At 40.2% G+C, this 21,385-nt stretch overlaps 1 protein-coding gene across 1 annotated transcript in view; it reads right to left on the bottom strand.

The window, feature by feature from the left end:
• Tmem131 (transmembrane protein 131) overlaps nucleotides 1-21,385 on the bottom strand; it is a 151,734-nt gene that overhangs the window by 23,003 nt on the left and 107,346 nt on the right. Inside the window, exons 9-24 of the mRNA XM_034521541.2 lie at nucleotides 20,041-20,191; nucleotides 19,886-19,942; nucleotides 18,881-18,942; nucleotides 15,241-15,349; nucleotides 13,727-13,835; nucleotides 12,933-13,086; nucleotides 12,680-12,850; nucleotides 10,813-10,923; nucleotides 10,596-10,730; nucleotides 10,095-10,199; nucleotides 8,436-8,522; nucleotides 2,725-2,877; nucleotides 2,553-2,628; nucleotides 2,324-2,441; nucleotides 351-489; nucleotides 138-247 (exon numbers count right to left, since the gene is read on the bottom strand). Coding sequence (XP_034377432.1) covers nucleotides 138-247; nucleotides 351-489; nucleotides 2,324-2,441; nucleotides 2,553-2,628; nucleotides 2,725-2,877; nucleotides 8,436-8,522; nucleotides 10,095-10,199; nucleotides 10,596-10,730; nucleotides 10,813-10,923; nucleotides 12,680-12,850; nucleotides 12,933-13,086; nucleotides 13,727-13,835; nucleotides 15,241-15,349; nucleotides 18,881-18,942; nucleotides 19,886-19,942; nucleotides 20,041-20,191 — 1,847 coding nt within the window. The remainder of the gene's footprint in view (nucleotides 1-137; nucleotides 248-350; nucleotides 490-2,323; nucleotides 2,442-2,552; nucleotides 2,629-2,724; nucleotides 2,878-8,435; nucleotides 8,523-10,094; nucleotides 10,200-10,595; nucleotides 10,731-10,812; nucleotides 10,924-12,679; nucleotides 12,851-12,932; nucleotides 13,087-13,726; nucleotides 13,836-15,240; nucleotides 15,350-18,880; nucleotides 18,943-19,885; nucleotides 19,943-20,040; nucleotides 20,192-21,385) is intronic.

The following is a 21,385-nucleotide window of genomic DNA, read 5'->3' as shown; positions in this document are numbered from 1 at the left end:
ACAAATCTGTTAAATGGGAGCTCCCTATTTACATTCTGTTGAAAGCTTTTCTTGATGTTCAATTCAAAACTTTCGGCAAGTTGAGCCACAAAGCCAGACTCTTAAGTTTACCCCTTGGCCATCTAAGGAATGCTTACCTTGAGACTAACTTATCTGCAAAGATGGAGGGGTTGGAATACAAAGCCAGTGGGATGAACTGGACGTAGACAGGGACGTCTGCAGGGTTTTCTAAGCGAATCTCTTCTTCCTTAAAGCAAAGTCAAGATGCATTGGAGGAGCTCCCCCCCCCCCCCCGGAGGAGTTACCGCGCATGTCTCTTACCCCCCCCCCCCAATCATCTGAGCACTTACTGAGGAGCAGTTTGTGTTAGTGAGTGGAAACTTCACAAGCCGGGGCGAGCTGAGGACTGAAGGCCAGGAGAGCTCTGCACTGATTTTTGATATGATATTTTTTTGAAGATCTGTATTTACTTCAAACATAGCAGTCAACCTAGAAACACAATTTCTACGTCAGTGTAAAAAATGAAACATTTGAGTTTTCTAAATATAAGAAACCATACTTAAGTTTTTTTTTTCCTGGTTCTTAAACAAAAAGCTTATTTATTCTATTTTACCAAGATTTTATCTGTTAAACTTTAAAATGTTACTACTGCACAATGATGAGATTGGTTTACTTTCATACATGTACTTGATCTATGTCTTCCAACTTTCACTCTTCATTACCCTGTCTTGGCCGAGACCCCACTTTCTTTCTTTTCTTTTTGTAACCCAATGAGTCTCACTAGGGTAGTTTACAGGAGTGTGGGACTGGGCGTTTGTTTGTCTACCTTGCTAGGGGCTACACTACTGGCAAACATGTCTCTCCCCAACATCATCCACTATCTGTACATAAATCCTCATGGAGCCCCATCCTACTCCACAATAGGGTGCTGACAGGCCTGGTCCTATGGAGAACTTGTACAGGTGATCCCAGCCATGAGCTAAGAGTGCAGAAGTTATGTCACGTCCACAAGTAGTTCACTACTACCTCCATTTCCCCTGCCTTGTCTGTTCTTTGCATGTCTTTGGTCATGTTCCTTGAGTCTTAGAGGAGTGAAAGAGATGTCATACTTACGACTGGACATGCAGCTTTATTAAGCGCTCAATGATATAGCATGTGTCTCTAATTTGGCACAGAAAACTGTCAACATTAAAATAATCTGTGCTATAGCTCTGTACGCAGCATGTAAAGCTTTAGTTCCAGCAGCATCATGAAAATGCATGCACATCTTCCAAACTGTTTTTCTTGGTAGTACTAAGGATTGAACCAAGCCTTTGTGTGCTAGGCACACTCCCTACCACTGAACTACATCAACAGCCTAGTCCTCAAAGATATTTAAAAGTATCAATTCAATAACACTATCTAAAACAGCCAAGAGTGAAGAGGAAATCAGGAGAGGTCTCAAGGAAGGGAAGAGGAGACTAAGAGGAGGTAATGGAAAGCACATCATGAGAAAAAAGCAGGAGATCCTTCTAAGGGAAGAAAGGGACCAGCAAGGGGGCAGAGGAACAGGAAGAACAAAGTGTACTCAAATGCACATGAAGATGTCAGTGAGACCCATCCTTTGTATGCAAAACCCAAGTTAATGAAAAAGTAGTTAATAGTTTAAAACTTCATACTACTCTTATAGTAGAATACTTCAACTCTGACAAATTTATATCAAGTCAGCCAAGTGAGAAAAGTACTTATTACTTGTCAGTGTTCCTGTTTCTGGAAAAGTTCTTTTCTACTGTGTGTGAAAGGGCCAGGCCACTGTAATACCAACATTACATTGGGATGTTTGAGTCCAGGTACAGAACTGGTTTTCTAGTAGCATATTTCAACCCACCAAAGACGTAGTGAGGAGGCCACTGAAGGGGCCCTGTTTCCCCCTGGCAACAGACCAGCACTTGAAGAAGAAGGAAGTAGTTTTTTTCCGTAGGAACAAATAAGTTTGGTCTCCTGTTGAGAGTAAGCCTAACTTGCCTTCTGGAGAGGCCAGTGACAGACACATTTTTCTTCTCATGAATAACACTGTGTCTAAGGTGGATATGGAAGTCACTATATAGAAGGACGATTTCAAGTAGTTTCTCTGATTTTTAAAGACAGACCTCATGCACTGGAGAAAAGAGGACATGGGAGTGTATTTCTTAGAAACTCATGCTAACAGTGACAATGTGACATTATTCCAACTGTAAAGTAAAATAAGACAATATAAAAATATAGTAACACTTACAAGGCAGTAACAACAGAGATACCCTGTGACTACACTGCTAAAATACTTGAATAAAGCAGAAGCTCCTACCTATGTCCTGCATTCTCCTTTATTCCCATCCAAGCTTTGAACAAGCTCTGATGTGAGTCCCAGTCAGCATCCCACAAGTCTTCCTGCATGGCCACCCCAGGCTGCACTTTGGGTTCAGCTAAAAGAGGAAGCACAAGTCAGAATAAACTCAGCCTAAGCCACTTGCCAGTACCCCTTCCAGTGAGTTCTGAGGCAGGAAAGTGAAGGTGCGACGGGATGGAAGACTTACATTTGGATAGGAAGGGCAAGCCGATATAGCAGTGATCCCCACACTGTAGCCCAGGATCAAAATAAATGTTTGCAATCTGTAAAGAAGCACAGGATGACTATGAGTCCTGAAGGCACAGATGGCCGGCCAGTCACAGAGTGCTGACAGCTGGGAATTCCCAGGTTTAACAGACCTTTGACTTTTTCCCTGGCTCCAAGTCTTCCCTGTTACCCCGTAATCGTTTGTAGTAGAATCGTATGTCTTCTGACAAAGACCTTATTTGCTGTATCTTCACCTTCTGTGAGAAGGAATTCATAATATTTAAGCTCTGATGAACTATTTTCCCCTGAAAGAAGAAAAAACAAATTCAGAATTTTCATCAATTGATAACCTTTTAAATTTATAATTGACCCAAAAATCCATCCCCTCATTCAAATGAGAAACACCAAGTCTGAAGAATTGAGATCATAGTACAGTTGTTGCTGTTGTATATGTTATAGAAGTACTATAATGAATTAATGAAAATTTATTTTGTGTTGACACACTAAGTATCCAAGAAGGCACAGAGGGAGCTTTAAATAATGGAGGCTATCAGCTGGCATGGGGGTACATGCCTGTGCTGTCAGCATGTGGGTGATCGAGACCAGAGGACAGTCCTTTTCTCAGAAAATAGTAATTAGAAGTAAAAACGCACACTAAGTAAGTTATCAAAGAATCTTACGAAACAGCATACAAATTAGATTTTAAAAAAGATTTACTTATTTTTACTTTTTTGTGTATGAATGTTTTGGCTGCACATATGTAAAGTGCACTACGTGTGTGCCTGGTGCCCAAAGAGGCCAGCGTTAGGAACTGGTTACAGATGGCAGTAAGCTGCCATGTGGGTGCTGGGAACTGAATTATCCTTTCTGCAAAAGCTGTAACTCCTCTTAACTGCTGAGCTGACTCTCCAGCCCCACAGATTAAACACTTCATCAGTGTTTGTTCTTACCAGGTACCAGCTTCATTTTTCTAGAAAGTATCAAATTAGTAAATCTTTAATTTAAAAAAGATTCAAATTATCCTTAAATTACAAGCTTTCTTCACTTTCGTAAACTTTCTGATTTAATACAGAATTATGTTTTTTGTACATGTGATTCCTAGCCAGTTAAAAGAATTTTCTCAAATGAGAAATGTGCTTTTCTAATATTTAGTCCCAGAAAACAGATAAATGACATCCTTCTTCCTGGCAAGACCCCGGGTGTGGCCATAAGGCTGGAGGAAGGAGAGTTACAGTGGCAGCTGCAGCACCGTGTCATTTCTATAGTCAGCAGAACTCCTGCTGGCCTGTCCTTAGGCCACATGAAGATTAAAGATAATAAAATCCCTTTTCTCAAATATTCAACTATAAGCTTTTTGAAATGTTTTCTGACATACTGCTCCCTAGCAGAAGTGAGGAGACTGGTATACTAATGGTGACTGAGGAAGAAGGCTCTTATGCATGAATGATACAGCATGGGTGTAGTACACAGCCAGGACACAGTGCAATACAGGAAGGCAGAGGGTCAATTATAGACCAACTAAAATATGTTAAACTTATTACAATTTTGTATTGAAAGGGGCACCATCTTGAATTAGGCTTTGTTAAATCTGGCATCCACATCCACACACTGGACCTCCACCCCAAGAAGATTCCCTTTCTACATTCCTACCTCTGCCCAATGTACCCTGACTCTTCTTCAAAAAGCCAGCACCTTTGATATTTCTTCTCTCAAGGTTCAAACTCTGAGGCACAGTGAGTCCTCTGGCTATGTCTTTCTTACAGTTGCTTCAATGTGTTGACCTCATTGGGACACTCGAGGAGTTGATTCCTGTGAAATACCTTTTGCCTGTACACTCTCTCCACCACCTCCCTCACATTACATCACCTACTAATATCGAGTCACTGGAGATAAAAGGTGTCTCATTCCTTTCCTAGCGAGATCAACTTATAAAAAACCATCAAACTATAAAGGAATTGTTGCAAGCGTTCTAGAATTACACATGAAACTACTACTGTCTACAGTAGTCAAGAAATATTTGGATTTTTGTATTTCCTTTACTTAGTAACCTAAATACAGACTTTTTTATTCTTTAAAATTAAAAAAATACAGTATTTACTTGTGTGTGTATGGTGGTGAGCTCATGCACCAGTGCAGAGAATAACTCATGAGTTGCTTCTCTCCTTCCCTCATGTGAGTCCTGGTGAACTCAAGTATCAGGCTTGGTGGCAAGCACCTTTACCTGCAGAGCCACCTACCCCAGATCAACTGAAAACATCTTAATCATATTTAAATTTTAAAAATAACTAAAAAGATACTGATTCCATCAAGCAACAATACCAAACAACCAGAGCCCCCCCAGGGTCTAAACCACCAGCCTGGGAGCACATAGGGAGGGACCCATGACTCCAGTGGTATATGTAGGGGAGGATGGCCTTGTCGGGCATAGGTGGGAGAGGAGTTTCTTGGTCCCATAAAAAAACGAACACAGAGTGAGGGGGAAATGTGAGGGTGGGGAGGGGGTAGTGGAGGGGTAGGTGCGAGCACTACCTCATAAAAGCATGAGGAAGGGGGATGGGATAGGAGGTTTCTGGGTGGTGGGAGGAAGTGGGGTAAGGGGATAAAATATGAAAGGTAAATATAATACCCAATTTTTTAAAAAAAAGATGAAAAGGGAAAAAAGGAGAAAAAAAAACAAAAAAAAAAAAGAAAGAAAAAATAGGAGACTTAATAACACAAAGGAAAGGATTTAGAAATTTAGGAGGCAGTTTATGTTAATGGAAACAGCATCATAGAAACTGGAAAATCACACCCTCATAGAAGCATAAGGAGGGGGGATGAGATGAGGGGTTCCTGGGTGGTAGGGGGAATGGGATAAGGGGATAAAATTTGAAATGTAAATATTACAACCAATTTTAAAAAGGGGGAAAAAAAGAAAAGTTGTTAGAACCAACATCTTTAAAAAATGTCAGCCCTCTAGGAAAAAAAAATTTTTTTTTTTTGATACTAAAACTTGTTCTGAGAATTGTATATTGCAGAATACACAGCCTTGGTGTATCTACTCATCAAGCAAGCATACTGAGCAGACCTGCCCAAACCTCCGATGTCCTGGAATTCCATCTGGATGCAGTGAAGACACAGCGTCAGAGGCTTATCAATTTACTCTCCCCCCCCACCCCCACCCCTCTTCTAATATCTCAATGCCTGTAATCAGCTTGAAGAAGTTAAAGAAGAGTCAGCGCTCCTATTCCCTGGGCTTGGGGACTGAGGTGGTTAATATTGGGCTGTCTTTAGGGAAAAGTAGTGGTTTTGTTAGAACAGGGAGGACTAGCTAGGACTTATTGCATAGCCATAACCTATTGGTAGAAATCTGTATAATTAATATCAAGATGAAGATATAATTTCTTAAATGATACAAAATTTACTTTGATTTCAAATTTAAGGTTTTCATTGGTACGAGCTTCTTATTGATATAAAAGTGAGATGAATATTGTTACTCTCATAGGCATTGTGCCTGTATAACACATTTAGAAATACAAGGCTTAGGCCCAGTCCTTCTTTAACTTTTTTAACTGATTTAGGACGGTTAGCCTGTGAGTTAAGGGACTATAGCAAATTCATGGCTTTGAGTTTATTGTTAGGGTGTTTTCTATTTTATTTAGAAATAGCTGAGAGGAGTTAACAGTCAACAGTCCAGGTTACCTTACATGGATAGTTGGTTTTCAAAACGTCAGAAGTCCATAGAATTGACGTTACAAATATTTATATATTAATGTTCATTTTGATTAGAGACCTGTCTGCTCCTGACAGCTTCCTGTCGTGGATTCTAAGAAGAAATTGAGCATCCTTGGAGATACTTCAGTTGTGCGGTGACAGTCAATAGGCAAGAATTGTCTCTTTCCACCTACAGACAAATTATTGTCCAGAAAAGGACACACTTGCAGAATAATCGACGATTACATCTGCCTAGACAGAGTAAGCAGCCCTTAATAATTCTGCATCACTGAGGTCTGTCAGATGATTCTGGGCCAGAAGGCTGAAGATTTGATGCTCCAACGTTCGGTAGTATAGGGGCTTTCCAGGTGTTTAGCGGTCTCTATAAATTGGCTAAGTCTTAGAAGCTATGTTTAGTGCTTCCCATAATTTCAGTTAACTCAGTCATTCTGGATTTCTGACGGGGTTGAAGACCTATAGTTTCATAGCCAATCCTGGCTATTTACTTTGAGAGAAAAGATCTGAGTGGATGGTTTTCAGCTGACATTCATTCTAAAGCCAAGAAAAAAGCCAGGTTCAAAACTAAGTGTTTTAGTTAGGAGAGATGACAGAGGTTCTGGTTAGTCAACAAAATGATGGACTGGGTATTAGGACTATCTTGTACCTCACTGGTACAATTAGGAATAAGTATGCTCTAATTGTATTGTGAGAAAAAAAGTTTTATTTTAACAGGAAGGGTGACATGTAGGAGGAGCTAAGGGGGAAGGAGTACCGAGAGGAAGAGATGGAGTAAGGAGAGGAGAAGCTAGGTGATGAGAGAGAGAAAGAGAGGGGGGGCATGGAGGCAGATGTTCACGTGTCTCCACCAGTCAAAGATAGTTTATATATCTAGGTTGGGTATTGGGTTACACTTCTGATTGAGCATTACCAAACTTATAAAGCCTTTGATTAACATTTTAAAAAATTGTATAAAAACAAAAAGGGGGCATGGGATTGGGGTTTTCTAGGGAGGGGAAATGGGGAAAGAGGATGGCATCTGAAATGTAAATAAAATATATATAAAAAAAGATACTGATTCCATCAAAAAAGAGATTTTTGTACTTATATTGCATATATCATTTTGTACGTAAAATCCCATAATTTATTTATGTGAATACATATTTATTTATATTTCTATGTAGGAAAACATCCAATTCTGCTGGACTTTGTTGAAATCAAGAAACTCTTCCTATTGAATAAGACCTATGTGAATTTTTTTCCTAGCATAAAGACACTTTTTAAGCATTTACAAAATGTTTGGAGATGATTTTTAAACTGTCTGTAGATGCCTGCCTAGACAATTTCTTATCAAGTTGAAAAAAATTGATTCTAGCAGTTTTCAGATGGTACAGAGAAACATATTGATATCAACTTCTTCAGCAAGAGTGCCTGCTTTCATTTTATATGTATGAGTGTTTGCATATGTTTATGTGCATCATATGTGTGCCTAGATTTCAGAGGCCAGAAGAAGGCACGGAATCCCTTGGAACTGGAGTTACAGAGAGCTGTGAATCCTGTCATACACGTGCTGGAGCTCAGCCAAGTCCTGCAGTAAGTGCCCTTATCCGCATAGTCGGCTCTCCAACTCCAAAAGGACTCTTTAAAAATGGCCCTCTGTCGAAGCCCTTGCCCACCTGGTGCCTGGTGCAGCTGCTTTTCTCTCTCTGACAATGGGATGTAACCTAACAAACAGGTTTTCTAAATTGCTACAACCCAATTAAACATCTTTATATGTTTTTTTTTTTTTTTTAAGGGGTCACTGTGTTTGTACGTATAAAACTATACAAAATATGACATTTCTTTAGGTCATTTTTTTTTTCTCCTTTCAAACAGTGGAGGCTTTACTGGAAGCAGGCTTTGTTGAGTTAGGCTGCAAGATGCTTTCTCCCTAAGCCCCTTTTACTTTGCAGGGCAACTTGCATCCTCTGCTTTACACATCAAGGTTCCTGCTTCCATTTCTCATAGGAGATCTTTCTGAGGGAGGGTCTATTTCTCATCCCACTTTACATCCTCTTAAGAACCTGGTGCAGTGCTTCACATTATAGCAACCGATGAAAGCAGGAAATGTCTTTGCCATTTGAGCTATAAGCAACAGAGAACAATGAGCAAGCAGAAGTGTGAACTGTCTTACTGGGAAGGACGGGGGAAGAACCATGTGCTTGGGGAAGCAGGTCAGCGAGCCCACAGCAATCACAGCTTTCACAGGGATGGTCAGGATCTGTGGGGGAAGAGGCAGACCACCATCACGTCAGAAGTCTGGGATGTTTGCTACTGACAATTACTTCATTGTTTTAGGAGTTAAAAAATAAAGCTTATTTTGTGTCGTATACTGAAAATAACTCAAAACCAATATTAAAACCACCCTGGAAGCTTTTTAATCTGCCCAGGGTTTTCTATGAAATAAAAATAATACATTTCCAGTGACTACTCATTTACCTGCTAAAAACAGTTAAAACCAAGTCATGGGGGAGGAATAAAGACAGCTTTTCAAAATACAAGCCCTTTATAGATTAAAAAAAGAAAGCTGTATTCCTAAATAATATCTATACAAATCCAGGTTTTCTACAGTCATAGAATTCAGTATTGTTTTGGTAGACAGAAATAGATTTCCACCCAAGTTTTAAAGACAAATTGAACATTCTGGGAGTTTAGAATTTCAGCTTATTCCTAATTAGTATTACAAGTGAGCCATGAATGCAGTGTGTGAGGGAATGTTTGTGTTTAGTTTTACAAATTCTTATTCTTTTATAACTGTATGTGCATGGGTACTTTGACTACCTACCATGCTCATGCCCGGTGCCTGCAGAGAACAGGAGGAGACACCAGATCCTCTGGAACTGGAACTACAGATAGTTATGGGCTACCTTGTAGGTGCTGGGAATTGAACCTTGGTCTTCTAGAAGAACAGCCAGTGCTCCTAACTGCTGAACCACATCTCCAGCCCCTTGTGTTTAATTTTTATTTTCATCCATTAAAAAATAAACCAAAACCAAAAAAAAAAAAAAAAAAAACAAAACCAAAAAACAAAAACTGTCTCAATTCTGAAAGGCACTTACTTCTATATGAATGTTAAGTATGAATTCCTCACTTTTGGAGGTAACTGGATATACTCTAATCATTTATTATTTGAATAGCCAGTTCTGTTTATTTTGCCACTGGATTTGTGTATGCTGAAACCACTCAGGAGGACAAAGATAGCAACTTGTTGAATTTAGAAGTACTCAACCGCCCAAAGATCTGTAAGTGTTAAATTAAAAGTATTTAGGTCTGAGACAGGCAAGCAGCTCTACGCCTGTTAATTCTAGCGCTTGGGAAGCTCAAGTAGGAGGCCTGCTAGTTCACAGTTGGCTTAGGCTATGCAGTGAGTTCCAGTCCCTTTATCAAAAAAAATCAAACATATAAAATAAGAAAAAAGATCAGATCTGCCAGAAATATATGCAATCAGGATCTTGGTGAATATAATATACACTCTATACAGAGTACTGCAAAACATGAGTGCAGAGTCAGACCTGCAGCTTAGGAAATCCAGTCGGGACCTGTTATGTGGTGATCTTCTGTAGGCAGGTTTGTACCAGTGTGATTCTCAATGTGCTAAGGGCACTTTCCTGAAACTGGTTAGTTAGGAAGTATGAGGAGAAGGTCAGTATTAAAGGCACAAAAGGGGTATACTGTAAATACATGTAGTTCTCTGCTTCTACAAAAACTGAAACGCCCTATCAAATGTGCACAGTCATTAACAACAGAAAGTTTCCGAAAATCCCACAGGCATGAACCCCACCGATGTGCTTACCTCGTAGTCGGTTGTGATCTGTATGGCCCCGTCATGGACCCCTTCTAGCTTCTTGGCAGTAAGTTTGACTCTGAACACTGCAAAGTGTCCTGAAGCCAATGTTACCTGAAGCAGTAAAAATGGCATCATTTAGTAGCTGTGCAGGTTCGAGGGTCCTACTGAAGTGGGAGGGAGCATTCTGGTGGTAAGCTGTGTCCACGCAGACCTGTGTGGAGACCCTCTGTGCTACCATCAGATCTGTACACCCGATGCATATAGCTTCACTGCAGACAGTCTCCTGACAGTGTGGTACAGATCCTTCCAATCCCTCCATGCCCTCATCATCTACTCCATGCCTACCTCAGTGGAACAGACAGTCTCCATGAGGCCCCTGCAGTATCTAGCAGTCATGGCCACTAGGAAGCACGTCACGGGACTTGCTGAGTGAGGCACACAGCACTGCTCTTTCACCGGGGCGGGAAACACCCATTCTAACCCGAATCAGTAAGAGGACCCACTCACCGGGGATTGGTCCGGTAAGGAGGACCGCTCCAGTTCTGGAAGGCTTGCGATCACTGTGCTTCTGTTGCCTTTCTCTGTAGCTACGAGTTCTATTGATAAGCCATCTCCTATGATGTGCCAACTTTTAATTGCCAGCTTCAAAGAGAAAACACAAAATGATCTTGCAACACAAACATGAAATCTTCAGTGTAATTGAGAATAAAAACAATTTCTTTACCTCAATTGGATTGCTGTTTATAATTGCAAATAAAATACTACTTGCTTCTGTAGCACTCAGTACTCCAAAATCTATGAAGCGTTCTTCTATTTTGGGGGGCAATACAAAGTACTAGAGAGACAGAAAAGGATCGTATTAAATACCAGATCACATATGTTCAACAATGTTACTGCATAAAGTGACCACTAGGATACACTAAAGTTTCTGTATCTTATGTCTATATATACAGCTATATGATATATTGAGAACTTCAGACAAAAACAATCAGAGCAATCAGGGATGGAGAGGCCATTTCCCAGCAGCTACTTCCCTGAGGTACCAGGAGAGGCTAGGGTGCCCCTAACAATCAGGCACAAGTCTGTGCTCTCAGTAGACACAGACTACAAATAATTAGTTCCTTGCCTGGACTGAGCCCTTGAGCTATACAAACCTAGCTGATGTAAGTTCTGGTCATGTCCCACCTCTCTCTTCCCTGACAGGTTTATCACTTACCCAATGCCTTTCATTGGCCATATTCACCAAAGCTTTGTCTGCAATTTTCCCACTGGTTTGTTTTCTGTGCCATGAAAACACCTTCCTTCTGTGTTATGCCTACTGTACTTGCCCAAGTACTTGTACTGTATCTTTGCCATCTGGCTTTCTTCTTCTTCTTCTCCTCTGGTTTTTGCTTTGTCCTGGTGTTCTCCAACTTTAACCAGTCAAGGTCAGTACTGTGCTTCCTAACAGAGTCCCTGTCCCACTGCTCCCCATTTATCTTTGTTCTGGATTCTCTGTCATTACAATTTAAAAGTAAACCAAGAGAAAACAATGTGGAAAACGCTCTGGGTAGAGACTGGAATTAAAGAACTTAAATATAGCATGGGGGTGGGGGAGGGACTAAAGTAAGTAATTCCTAAGTTTTCAGTGCTTTGCTCCTGTGAGCAGCCAGTAAAGCCTGTGCTGTCCCAGTGTGAATCAGTCCTTCCTCCTGTGAATCCAATCCTGTATATGCAACCCACTCCATCAACCCTGGAGGTCTCAGGAGGAAACTGAGGTAGCAACACAGTGCCTGTGTTCAAGCAACCCTTCTCATGCTTTATAAATGTCCCAAGGAGCAAGGGCAGTGACTCCAGGGAGTTACACAGGCCAAAGAAGGGCTATAGAGTGCTTTCCTTAAGGCAAGACGTGAGAGTAATAGTTTAACTGTAGTGCTGTGTTACATACTAACCTGTGTTCTACTCACTACTATCTATTCTAATTTCTAAAGTAGAACAAGACACAGTGTGGGCAGTCAGCCTTCCCAATCTGTAGGTTCCACATTCATGGACTTCACTGTCTACGAATACTACAGCATTCTCCATAAGGCTGAGAGTAATCATAGATACGGTAAGATACACAGGCCAAAGAAGGGCTATAGAGTGCTTTCCTTAAGGCAAGACGTGAGAGTAATAGTTTAACTGTAGTGCTGTGTTACATACTAACCTGTGTTCTACTCACTACTATCTATTCTAATTTCTAAAGTAGAACAAGACACAGTGTGGGCAGTCAGCCTTCCCAATCTGTAGGTTCCACATTCATGGACTTCACTGTCTACGAATACTACAGCATTCTCCATAAGGCTGAGAGTAATCATAGATACGGTAAGATCAATTCCCATCGGACACCGAAGGATAATAACCCTTAGTTTTAGAATTCTCTGGGGATCCTTGAAGGAATCCTTTGTGTGTGCATGTGTGTGTGAGTGTGTGTGTGTGCATGTATTTCTTGTATTTCTGTATCCTGAAAGTACTTACTGGGAAGGAAACAGATCAATGTGTAAAGCACAAGGTGTAGCCCAATTGCCTGATAATATCCAAAAGCAGGGGTAGGACCTTGATGACATACTTACATCTAAAAAGCCTGTGTATACCCGCACAGGTAAGTGAAACTTCGAGGCATTGGTAACAAGTAAGATGTTGTTGTCTATGTGCATGGAGGAGGTGGATGGCATAAAAAACAGGGTAAAAATGTATCCCGACTCATTAGGAAGAATGAGAACTGGCTTGCTGAAGTTGTGCACCTGGGAATGAAGCAGAGAAGGGCGGGGTTAGTGTCACCTGGACGCTAGAGCAGCAGAATGCCCCGCATGGGGCTCAACTTACCTGAAACATTGTTCTGGCGTCCTCTGGTAACAACACATCGTGAATGAGAATCGCAAAACTGAAAGTGTTAGTCAGGTAAATCGGCCTCTCCACTGGGTCAGCGGGACTGTCCTGAATGTGAAACAGTGTGGCAGCGTGATCGAACCCTAAATAGCTAAGGGAAGAAAACAAAGCAGCATGAATCCTCCTTATCTCCATGTGCTAACTGAGGGCCAAGCTCAGTCAGTATACATTTAGCATTAAGGACCACAGCACGGAATTAGAGCTATAGCGTTTAATGGTTAATGTTTACAACTTTGTTAACCACATGATTTAACATTTAGCTCATAAAATACTGAAATGAAACGGAGCGAATGGTTCCCTGCTGCATGATACGAAATCACAGTGATAGGATCGACAGCGTCTAAGACTGCTGAGGTCACCTCAAGCATGGCCATGGCAGGCACCTACAGGCTGTGTGTCAATGCACCACTAGGAGTTTAAGAAGAAACAGAAGACCGCCTCAAGTCACCGAGGGACAGTCTAACATACCTCAAACAGAATGACACAGTGAAAAAATAGTTTAAATATTTAAAAAACAAATTGATTTCTAAATTATTGAATCTAACATAAACCATAATATTTCAATTTTTTTTTTCCATCTTAGAAATCAGAAATCAACTGGACACAGAGAGATTTCCTTTACAGTTGTGGTTGTTCTTGTCACAATAACCCATCAGGTTAGGTGAACTTTTATCAATCAGCAAAAAATTACCAACAAAAAGTTACAAAGCTTCTTTTAAGACAAAACTCACCCATCTAGGACTTCTGCTTGGTAGGGAATTTCGAGTTTAGAATAACTCTTTTCCTTTGCTTTAACAGTTATTTTCCCAGAAAATTGAGATGGCTTTTTTGCTCTTGAAGCTGCAAGGAAGCATTAAGAAAGTCATCTATTTATTTGTGTGTGTGTGTGGGGGGGGGGGGGAGAGGGCAGGGGCGGGTATTTTTTAAACTTAAAAAATAACACTGACTTATTGTGTGTGAGTGTGGGTGAGCTGTCCTGGCACACACGGACAAGTTTCAGGAGTATCATCTCTTTCCTCTATGTGCTTTTTCAGGGACTGAACATAAGTTGTCAGGCATGGAAGCAGCAAGGCCTGCACTCGGAGCCATGTAGCCAGCCTCTTACTTTTTACTGTTTATAAGTCTGAGTGGCTTTGTGCAAACTTTAAGTTTTGTTTTGTTTTTAAAAAGGAAAGCTTTTACATCGGCAAACAGTACACTTGCAAACACCATTCAGACTTTATATAAAATGCAGGTTATCTTCCCTGTAGTGAGACAAACAGGCTTGGCACCAGCAAGTGGGCACAAGTCACTTCTCCACAGCTCGAGGTGCTCGTGTCACATAGGACAGCAGGTTCCTTAACCTCAGTACAGTGAACTTGTAAGGACTATGCAGACTTTCTCACACACACTGCTGAGCTTGGCAGGCTACTGCCACCCTCCCCAACTCCCTCATCTGATGAGCTCGGCTGTAAGATGTGGACTCTGGGCAGATGTGGTTGTTGGAGCACCAGGCTCAGCTTTATTTATCCCTGTTTAGATAAGACAGGTGCATTAGATGAAATGGGTGTGTCCAGGGTAACAGGACCACAGAAAAGAGACGCCCTCCTCCAATTTTCAATTCTTATTTAATTACATATCTAGTTAAGCAGCTGTTATGTCATAACTTAAAATTTGCAATAATAAATTCAATAAATTTCTCTTAAAACAAGTGATACTGGAATGAGCGAGACTGTAAAAATGCTGATGTCTAAGCTGACATTTCAGGTGAGACTGGGTATACTTCAAATGATACAAACTACCTGTCTGAAATAGCAGCTAATTTGACAATACATAAAGGCTCTTATTTTAGCTTAGACAGAACTGTCTGCTTTGCATAAAAAGACAATATATAAAAATGTTAAGAATATTTTTGCCTGTGAACCAAAATGTGCTTCTGAAAGTTAAATATATTATCACTTAATTAAAGCAATCAATACTTCATAATTAAGGTAAATTATGATAGCTGTGACTAGTTATCCCACATTACAGAAATTTCCAATCCTAATATATCTGTTAATGTTTCTTGATTGTAAATACTGATTTAGGTTTATGAAGTTATAATACTTTATGAATTAATAAAATAAGTTAATGATGAATTTTTATAGTGGAAAATCAATTGAGGCAGTAGTGTTAAAACAGTCTGGATTTCTATATTAACTCATCAACATAGATGCTTTCTAGTTTATCAAAATAATAACCACTCTAGAAAAAAATGAATATTTACCATCAAAACTAATGCTTGCAACCTTTGTATATTTACTTTCAGAAGCTTTTAATGTAACTGGTTTAAAATGTACCGTTATAGCATCATTTTGTGGTGTTGGTCGAACACTCTGCAAACAAAACAAAACAAAGCACCTGTTATTTTAGTCTAGTAGTTTAGCTAGAAAGTAAAGCATACTTGAAATTAAGGCACAATGTCTATAGTAGCTGTAAATGAAATAAGACAAGAGCAAAACTTGACTTTCACAAGATAACTGTATGAAACAAAGTGATGGCAAAGTATGAGGTTACTAAGTACGGAACCTCAGGATAAACTCACACATGGAAGACCTAGAGGTCTTCTACTCTACACGAATGCCTACTATGTAAGACACGGGGACATGAAGACATCTCAAGACCCATCCGTCTTGAAGAAATCCACACACAAAGGTGGATGAGTACACCTCAGTGCACTGTGACACCATGTGGCCTCTGTGTGTTTCTCCATGGCCTGGCAGTGTACGCAAGGTCCACTGTCAAAGGCCAAGGCTGTACAGTAATGTGCACTGGGGACTGAGGCCAACTACAGAGGCACTTAACTTAGAAGTGAGACTCGAATGCTTACAACTTAGGAAATCAGGTCTATCTGCACAAACTTAAAGTTAAAACAAGCCAAACCAACCAACCAACCAAACAACCCAGTAAATGGTATACTTTTAGTATATATTTAAAAATGAACACATTATAAGGTCTAGTTATTTTTTAATTATCCTCAATGATACCAATCATTTAAACTGAAAAAATTAAAAGATACCAATTCCACCCACACTGTTCTGATAAAGAAAACTGCAGAGTTTAATGTGATGTCCCAACAGTCAGGCAGGCACTGAGGGAACTGAAGCTAGGCTTCCTGACTTGGTACAGGGCCACTTGTCTGACATCCTGGTATACAAACGTGTCTTCATGGAATCACAGTATTGCACAGTAACCCTAATTCTAAGTATTTACCAAATTACTGGGGCTGTGTGAACTTGATGCCAAGGCCTATTATTCCCCACAGAAGACAACCTTCCATGTGTGAAGTTCATGCTTGCTCACATGGCTGGCAAGGCACTAGATTCTCCCCCAATTCTAGGCAGACCCTTATAAAGGAGAAGTCTACGCAGTCTGAACGTCAAATGTGAGTCCCATGAAGACAATAAATGTGAGAAGAATATGAAAAACGACACTGGCCCCGCAGCTTGGTGTTTGCTATGGCAGGGAACTAAGAAGATTGTAGTAACTTCAGAGCCTGCCAGGGCAGCTCACTCTCCCAGGCACTTCCATTAGCCCTGGGCGGCTAGCAAGTCCCTACAGGCCTGGGTGCAGGCTCTAAGGATGGCTCTCTGGCTCTGGCAGATGCACGTGTTGGAACTCTTAAGCCTTGGATTTGGCCGCCTGCTCTTAGATCTTCTTTCTCATTTGCCTCACAGTGCCCTGAAGACTGAGGCTGAGAGCTGCTCACAGCAATATCTTGCTTATCAATAAGCTTACTGTTATTAGCAACCGTCTGAAATACAGATCTCTTCAGTCCCTCAAGGGACTGTATTTTTGAGAGTAAACAAAGAACTCCTAGAACTGTTAGCTAAGCTACAAATGGAACAAAGTTTCCTTTGCTTTTATTACACTGTTTCACCACACTAGCAAGGGAAAGCATCGGAGTACACAGGGCAGTCTAGCAGGGGTGCAGCAGGAGCCTGAGCACCTGCCCACCCACTCAGGCCCACCTTTCCCACATGTAAGAACATCCAGGGAGACCAAGTAGATATTTTCTAGGGTATTATCTGTCTGCAGAGCTCAGTGACTGTATCTATTTGCTAGAGAGCTGGCCTTGTAAGTGGAGGCCTCGGAGGGTCTTCCCTAGCTACTGTGTGTGAGACAGCAACAGTGGAAGCACAGCCATGTCCGAGCATGCTCACATGCCGCAGCAGCTCACAAGGGACCACTGTGGCATTTTCTGTGTGGCAGCAAGCCTGTGCAAAGCCGTACCAGAAAGAGCAAGTCATATTTTTTGCTGAGATACAGTTGTTGTAAGCAGGAAGATCTTAAAATACATGTTGAAAAAATGGTTCTTAACTTCCAATGCAATACTTTAAGCATTTCCAAATGAGAGAAAAAATTTACATTCAGAGTTATCATCTCAAAACATACTGCACTAATAGTAAACAAATGTACAGTTGGTGAGTCACTTTACAAGTAACTGTGTACTCATTAAAAATAAACCCGAATCATTGGGTAAAACTCATTTGCTTAGGGAAATAACAACAAAGCAAAGCAAAACAACAACAACAAAAAAAACCAATAAAATATTTTAAGTTCATTTTGGTAACTTAACATGAAAACCAGTACAAAATCATTACCTTGTACTGAACTTATTTATACTAGCTGTTTTATATTAGTTACTAACTACTGCTTATTCAAAGATTATTAACAAGTGGGGAAATATGGTAAGATTCCCAGGAAAAGCAGCTTGCATCAATTCTTAATACATTTTTAGTCTTTTCTCATGATATGCAGGACAAACTACCACTCAGTAATTTAAGTCAGGTGTGGTGGTGCATGCCTTTAATTCCAGCACTTGGGAGACTAAGGTGGATATCTGTGAGTTCAAAGCCACCTGGTCTATACATTGAGTTATAGGTCAGCCAGAGCTATATAGTGAGACCATGTTTTTGTTTTTTTATAAAAAAAGGTTACAAGATACATTGAGCAGTCATAGAATCATGTCAACAAGTAAGGGAAACCCTGTTAGTACATAGCAACTGGATATTTTGTGCATAAATTCATTAGAGCATTATCAAGCTGATACAAATGGTTCCTACTCATCAACTACCTCAGAAAGCTCATGGAAACCTTCCCTTGAAGACATCTGAGGCACATGGGTGTTCATGACGTCAGGAAGGCTGTTTTCTTAGAGCTATATGGTAGACAGGAGGGCCTGAACTTGGGCTTTCTGTGCTCGGCTAGGGGAGGAACACCTGGAGCTCCCTACATTGTTATCATGCACTTGGAAAGACCACAGTGTTTAAAAAGACAATCAGCTCTTGGAAGAGAAATGAACAAAACACATGACATTCAGCATGGCTTAACTAGAGGAAAAACTTCTCTAAAGACATGCCAGGCTCTTGTTATAATATGTGAAAGAAATGCTGAAATAAACAGAAAGCAAGAGACAGCAAACTAAAACTCGGTTTTCAGTGAGAGAAGTCTATGCCCCTGTGACTTGACCTCTCCGACTTAGCACCATGACAGCACTGACTGGTCTCTCTTCTACGCTTGTGCCAAAGTAGCTACAGTGTTTGACTACAACGTGTAAGTCGGCTAATCCTTCTCTTACTGCACTTAGATGGACCCAAAGAAGCCTTGGCTCACAGTGAGCTCAGTGGTAAAGGGGACTTGGGAGTCTGACTCATAGATCCACCTTCAGGACCACTACACAATTATTAAATGAATGAGTAAAAGGATGAATGAAGACCAGGAGTCTTATATCCCACATACAACCATGAGTCTACAGGCTACCACAATACAAGCAAGGACTTAACCCTGCTGTTAAATCACACAAATGCGCACATGTGTATGCACACACAGTGTGTGTGTCTGTGTGTGTGCATTTAAAAACTTACTGTTATCGGTACATCCTTTGTTCCTGAATTTAGTAAATGAAGATTTAAAACCTTTGGTAGATCTGTTGAAATGGGAGAAAAGAAGTGTTCTTTAAAAGGTGTGCATCATAGCAAATTAGAATCTTTACCTCATCAGATACAATGCAAAATTAACATATTAAAAGCAAATCAAATTTCAAAAATATGGCCTTTAATCCTGGACAAGTAAGTCTTAATTACAAATTATTCAAATTAATCTCAAATTTTGTACTGTTTTCTTAAAAAAATAATAATCCTAGTTTGGTTATTTATAATTTTATAATTATAATTCTTTCTTTGATCACTTAGGACAAATAAAATTATGCCAATATAATACAACTGAATAATTCATGTCTTTAAAAAATCCAGAATTAAGTCTTTAACTTCCTTTATTTTACTACTGAAAAAAATATTTGTCACAATTGAATATGTGAGAATTAGATTAAGAAACTATTCTTTGCCTCAGTTTTCTACCTGAAGATTCAAGTTATCTCAACCTATTTTCTCACCTGGGAGGAAGGTTTTTCAAAAACACTATCTACAAAATCACATGACCTACTGAGAACTAACTTTCAAAGCTGAATTACAAGTAGAGCCATCAGAACTGAGTCCCGATTGGATTATTTGAGCCTCGCAGTGGTCTGAGTGAGAGCAGCCTCCACAGGCTCATGCATGTGACTGTCCCTAGAGGTAGAGGGACAACTGTTCTGAGAAGGATTAGGAGATATGGTCTTGTTGGGGTGGGCTCTCTCTACCTCCAACTTGTAGATAACATGTATGCTCCTGGCTACTCCTCAAGCACCATGTCTCTCTGCCTGCTGCCATGCTCCCCATGGCGATATTCATGGGTTAACCTTTAGAATTCTAAGCAACTCCCACTGCCCCCAAATTAAATGCTTTCTTTTATAAGTTGCCTTGGCCATGGTGTCTCTTCACAGCAACAAAAAAGTAACTAAGTCAGACCCATAAAAGCTTTTGTTACTTTACCTTGTGTTCGAAGTGTTCCAAAATCTAACATTTCAGTTGAGGAATAGATTCCAGGAGCTGGAAAAAAAACAACCATGTACAATGATCACTCTGTCAGCCAGAACAGGGTGTGCTGAGAACAGAACGAGACTGTACTCACTCAGCCCTCCACTGACCTGTTGTAACTTCAACCTCAACCGGGAGAATGATGAATTCGGTGCTGTCTGATGCATTCGTCTTTATCCTTATGAAGGCTGTGTGATTATCTGCTTCTCTGGAGGAAAAGCTGGCTCTCATCACTCCCTTGGTTTCATAAGGAGGGATTTCCTGTGAGTAAATAGACTATAATGTACAAGTGCCTGGGATGCCGTACAACTACCTTGTTTATTCACTTCAGCGAGACAGACTGAAGGTGCACTGTTATTTTATACACCTATCAAGAAAAAAATAGTGCATTACCAATGACACATGTGCTTCCTGCCTGCAGCACATAAAACCTCCAGTCTTAGAGAATGTTACAATACAAGAAAATGAGCTTTTTATGTATGTAAAATGAGTGATGTATGTTATGTCAAGACAAGTAAATCAAACCAATGGTTTGAAAACAACTATAAGGCACGAAAACCTCTTAAAAGCCTAACTAGTCTAGAAAATCAGTTTTTTGTTTTGTTTTTATAACATGTTAGTTGTGTATTCAGTCCTGAAATTATCCAATGGAAATGTCTCTAATTGCCACAGCCGTTCTATACTTGGAGAAGGGAGGAGATGTCAGGGGCAGCCCTGCTTATACACTGAAGGCCTAAAATCAGCCATAAGCCTAAAGTCAGCAATAGGCCTGACATACATGCCTGCTAACACAAAGTCTTGGGTCTCTATGGAAAAACACTGAAACAGATGGCTATAAATTATTGTAAACAGGCAGCTTTTGTAGAAATCTACCAGCCTGAGTAGTTATAGGCCTTGTAAATAGGCAGCCTTGGAGGATAGTGCCAAATTAGATAAGGACAAATGAATCATAGGCAGAGTCATAGTGACCTGACCCCTGAACCTTCACCCAGCTGATACCCTGTTCTGAAAGATATCTGTACTCCCCCTGAACACCTATGCTCCTGTGTCATCCCCTTCCCCACATCCTGCATTTTCGTGTTTATAACCCCTGTGTTAAAAAGTAAAAATTATGATTTGATAATAAAAAAAAAGAAAAAAGAAATAACACACAGTGTCCCCCTGGCTCTGCTGACTTAGCTCCTGACAATCCATTTTTTTGTTCTCAGAAATACTTTGAATTGTAAAACATTATTGTGGTTTTTGTTAGTATGCTGGGTAAAATAATTTTTATTGATTTCATTTTAAACTTCAAAGTTTATAGTGAGTTAAAATGTCCTTCAACATAATTATAGGTCATATTTATTTTCATATTGTAAAATGCTAGTTAATCTGTTGAACATTTTAAAAAACTGGATTCCTTTTTGAGAATTTCATATATGAGCACTGTACTTACATAATTTTCCCCTTTCTCTC

This window comes from Arvicanthis niloticus, chromosome 17, assembly GCF_011762505.2.
Source record: "Arvicanthis niloticus isolate mArvNil1 chromosome 17, mArvNil1.pat.X, whole genome shotgun sequence".
Classification (NCBI taxonomy): domain Eukaryota; kingdom Metazoa; phylum Chordata; class Mammalia; order Rodentia; family Muridae; genus Arvicanthis; species Arvicanthis niloticus.
Note: the sequence above shows the minus strand (reverse complement) of the source record. Positions and strands in the feature narration are given on the sequence as shown.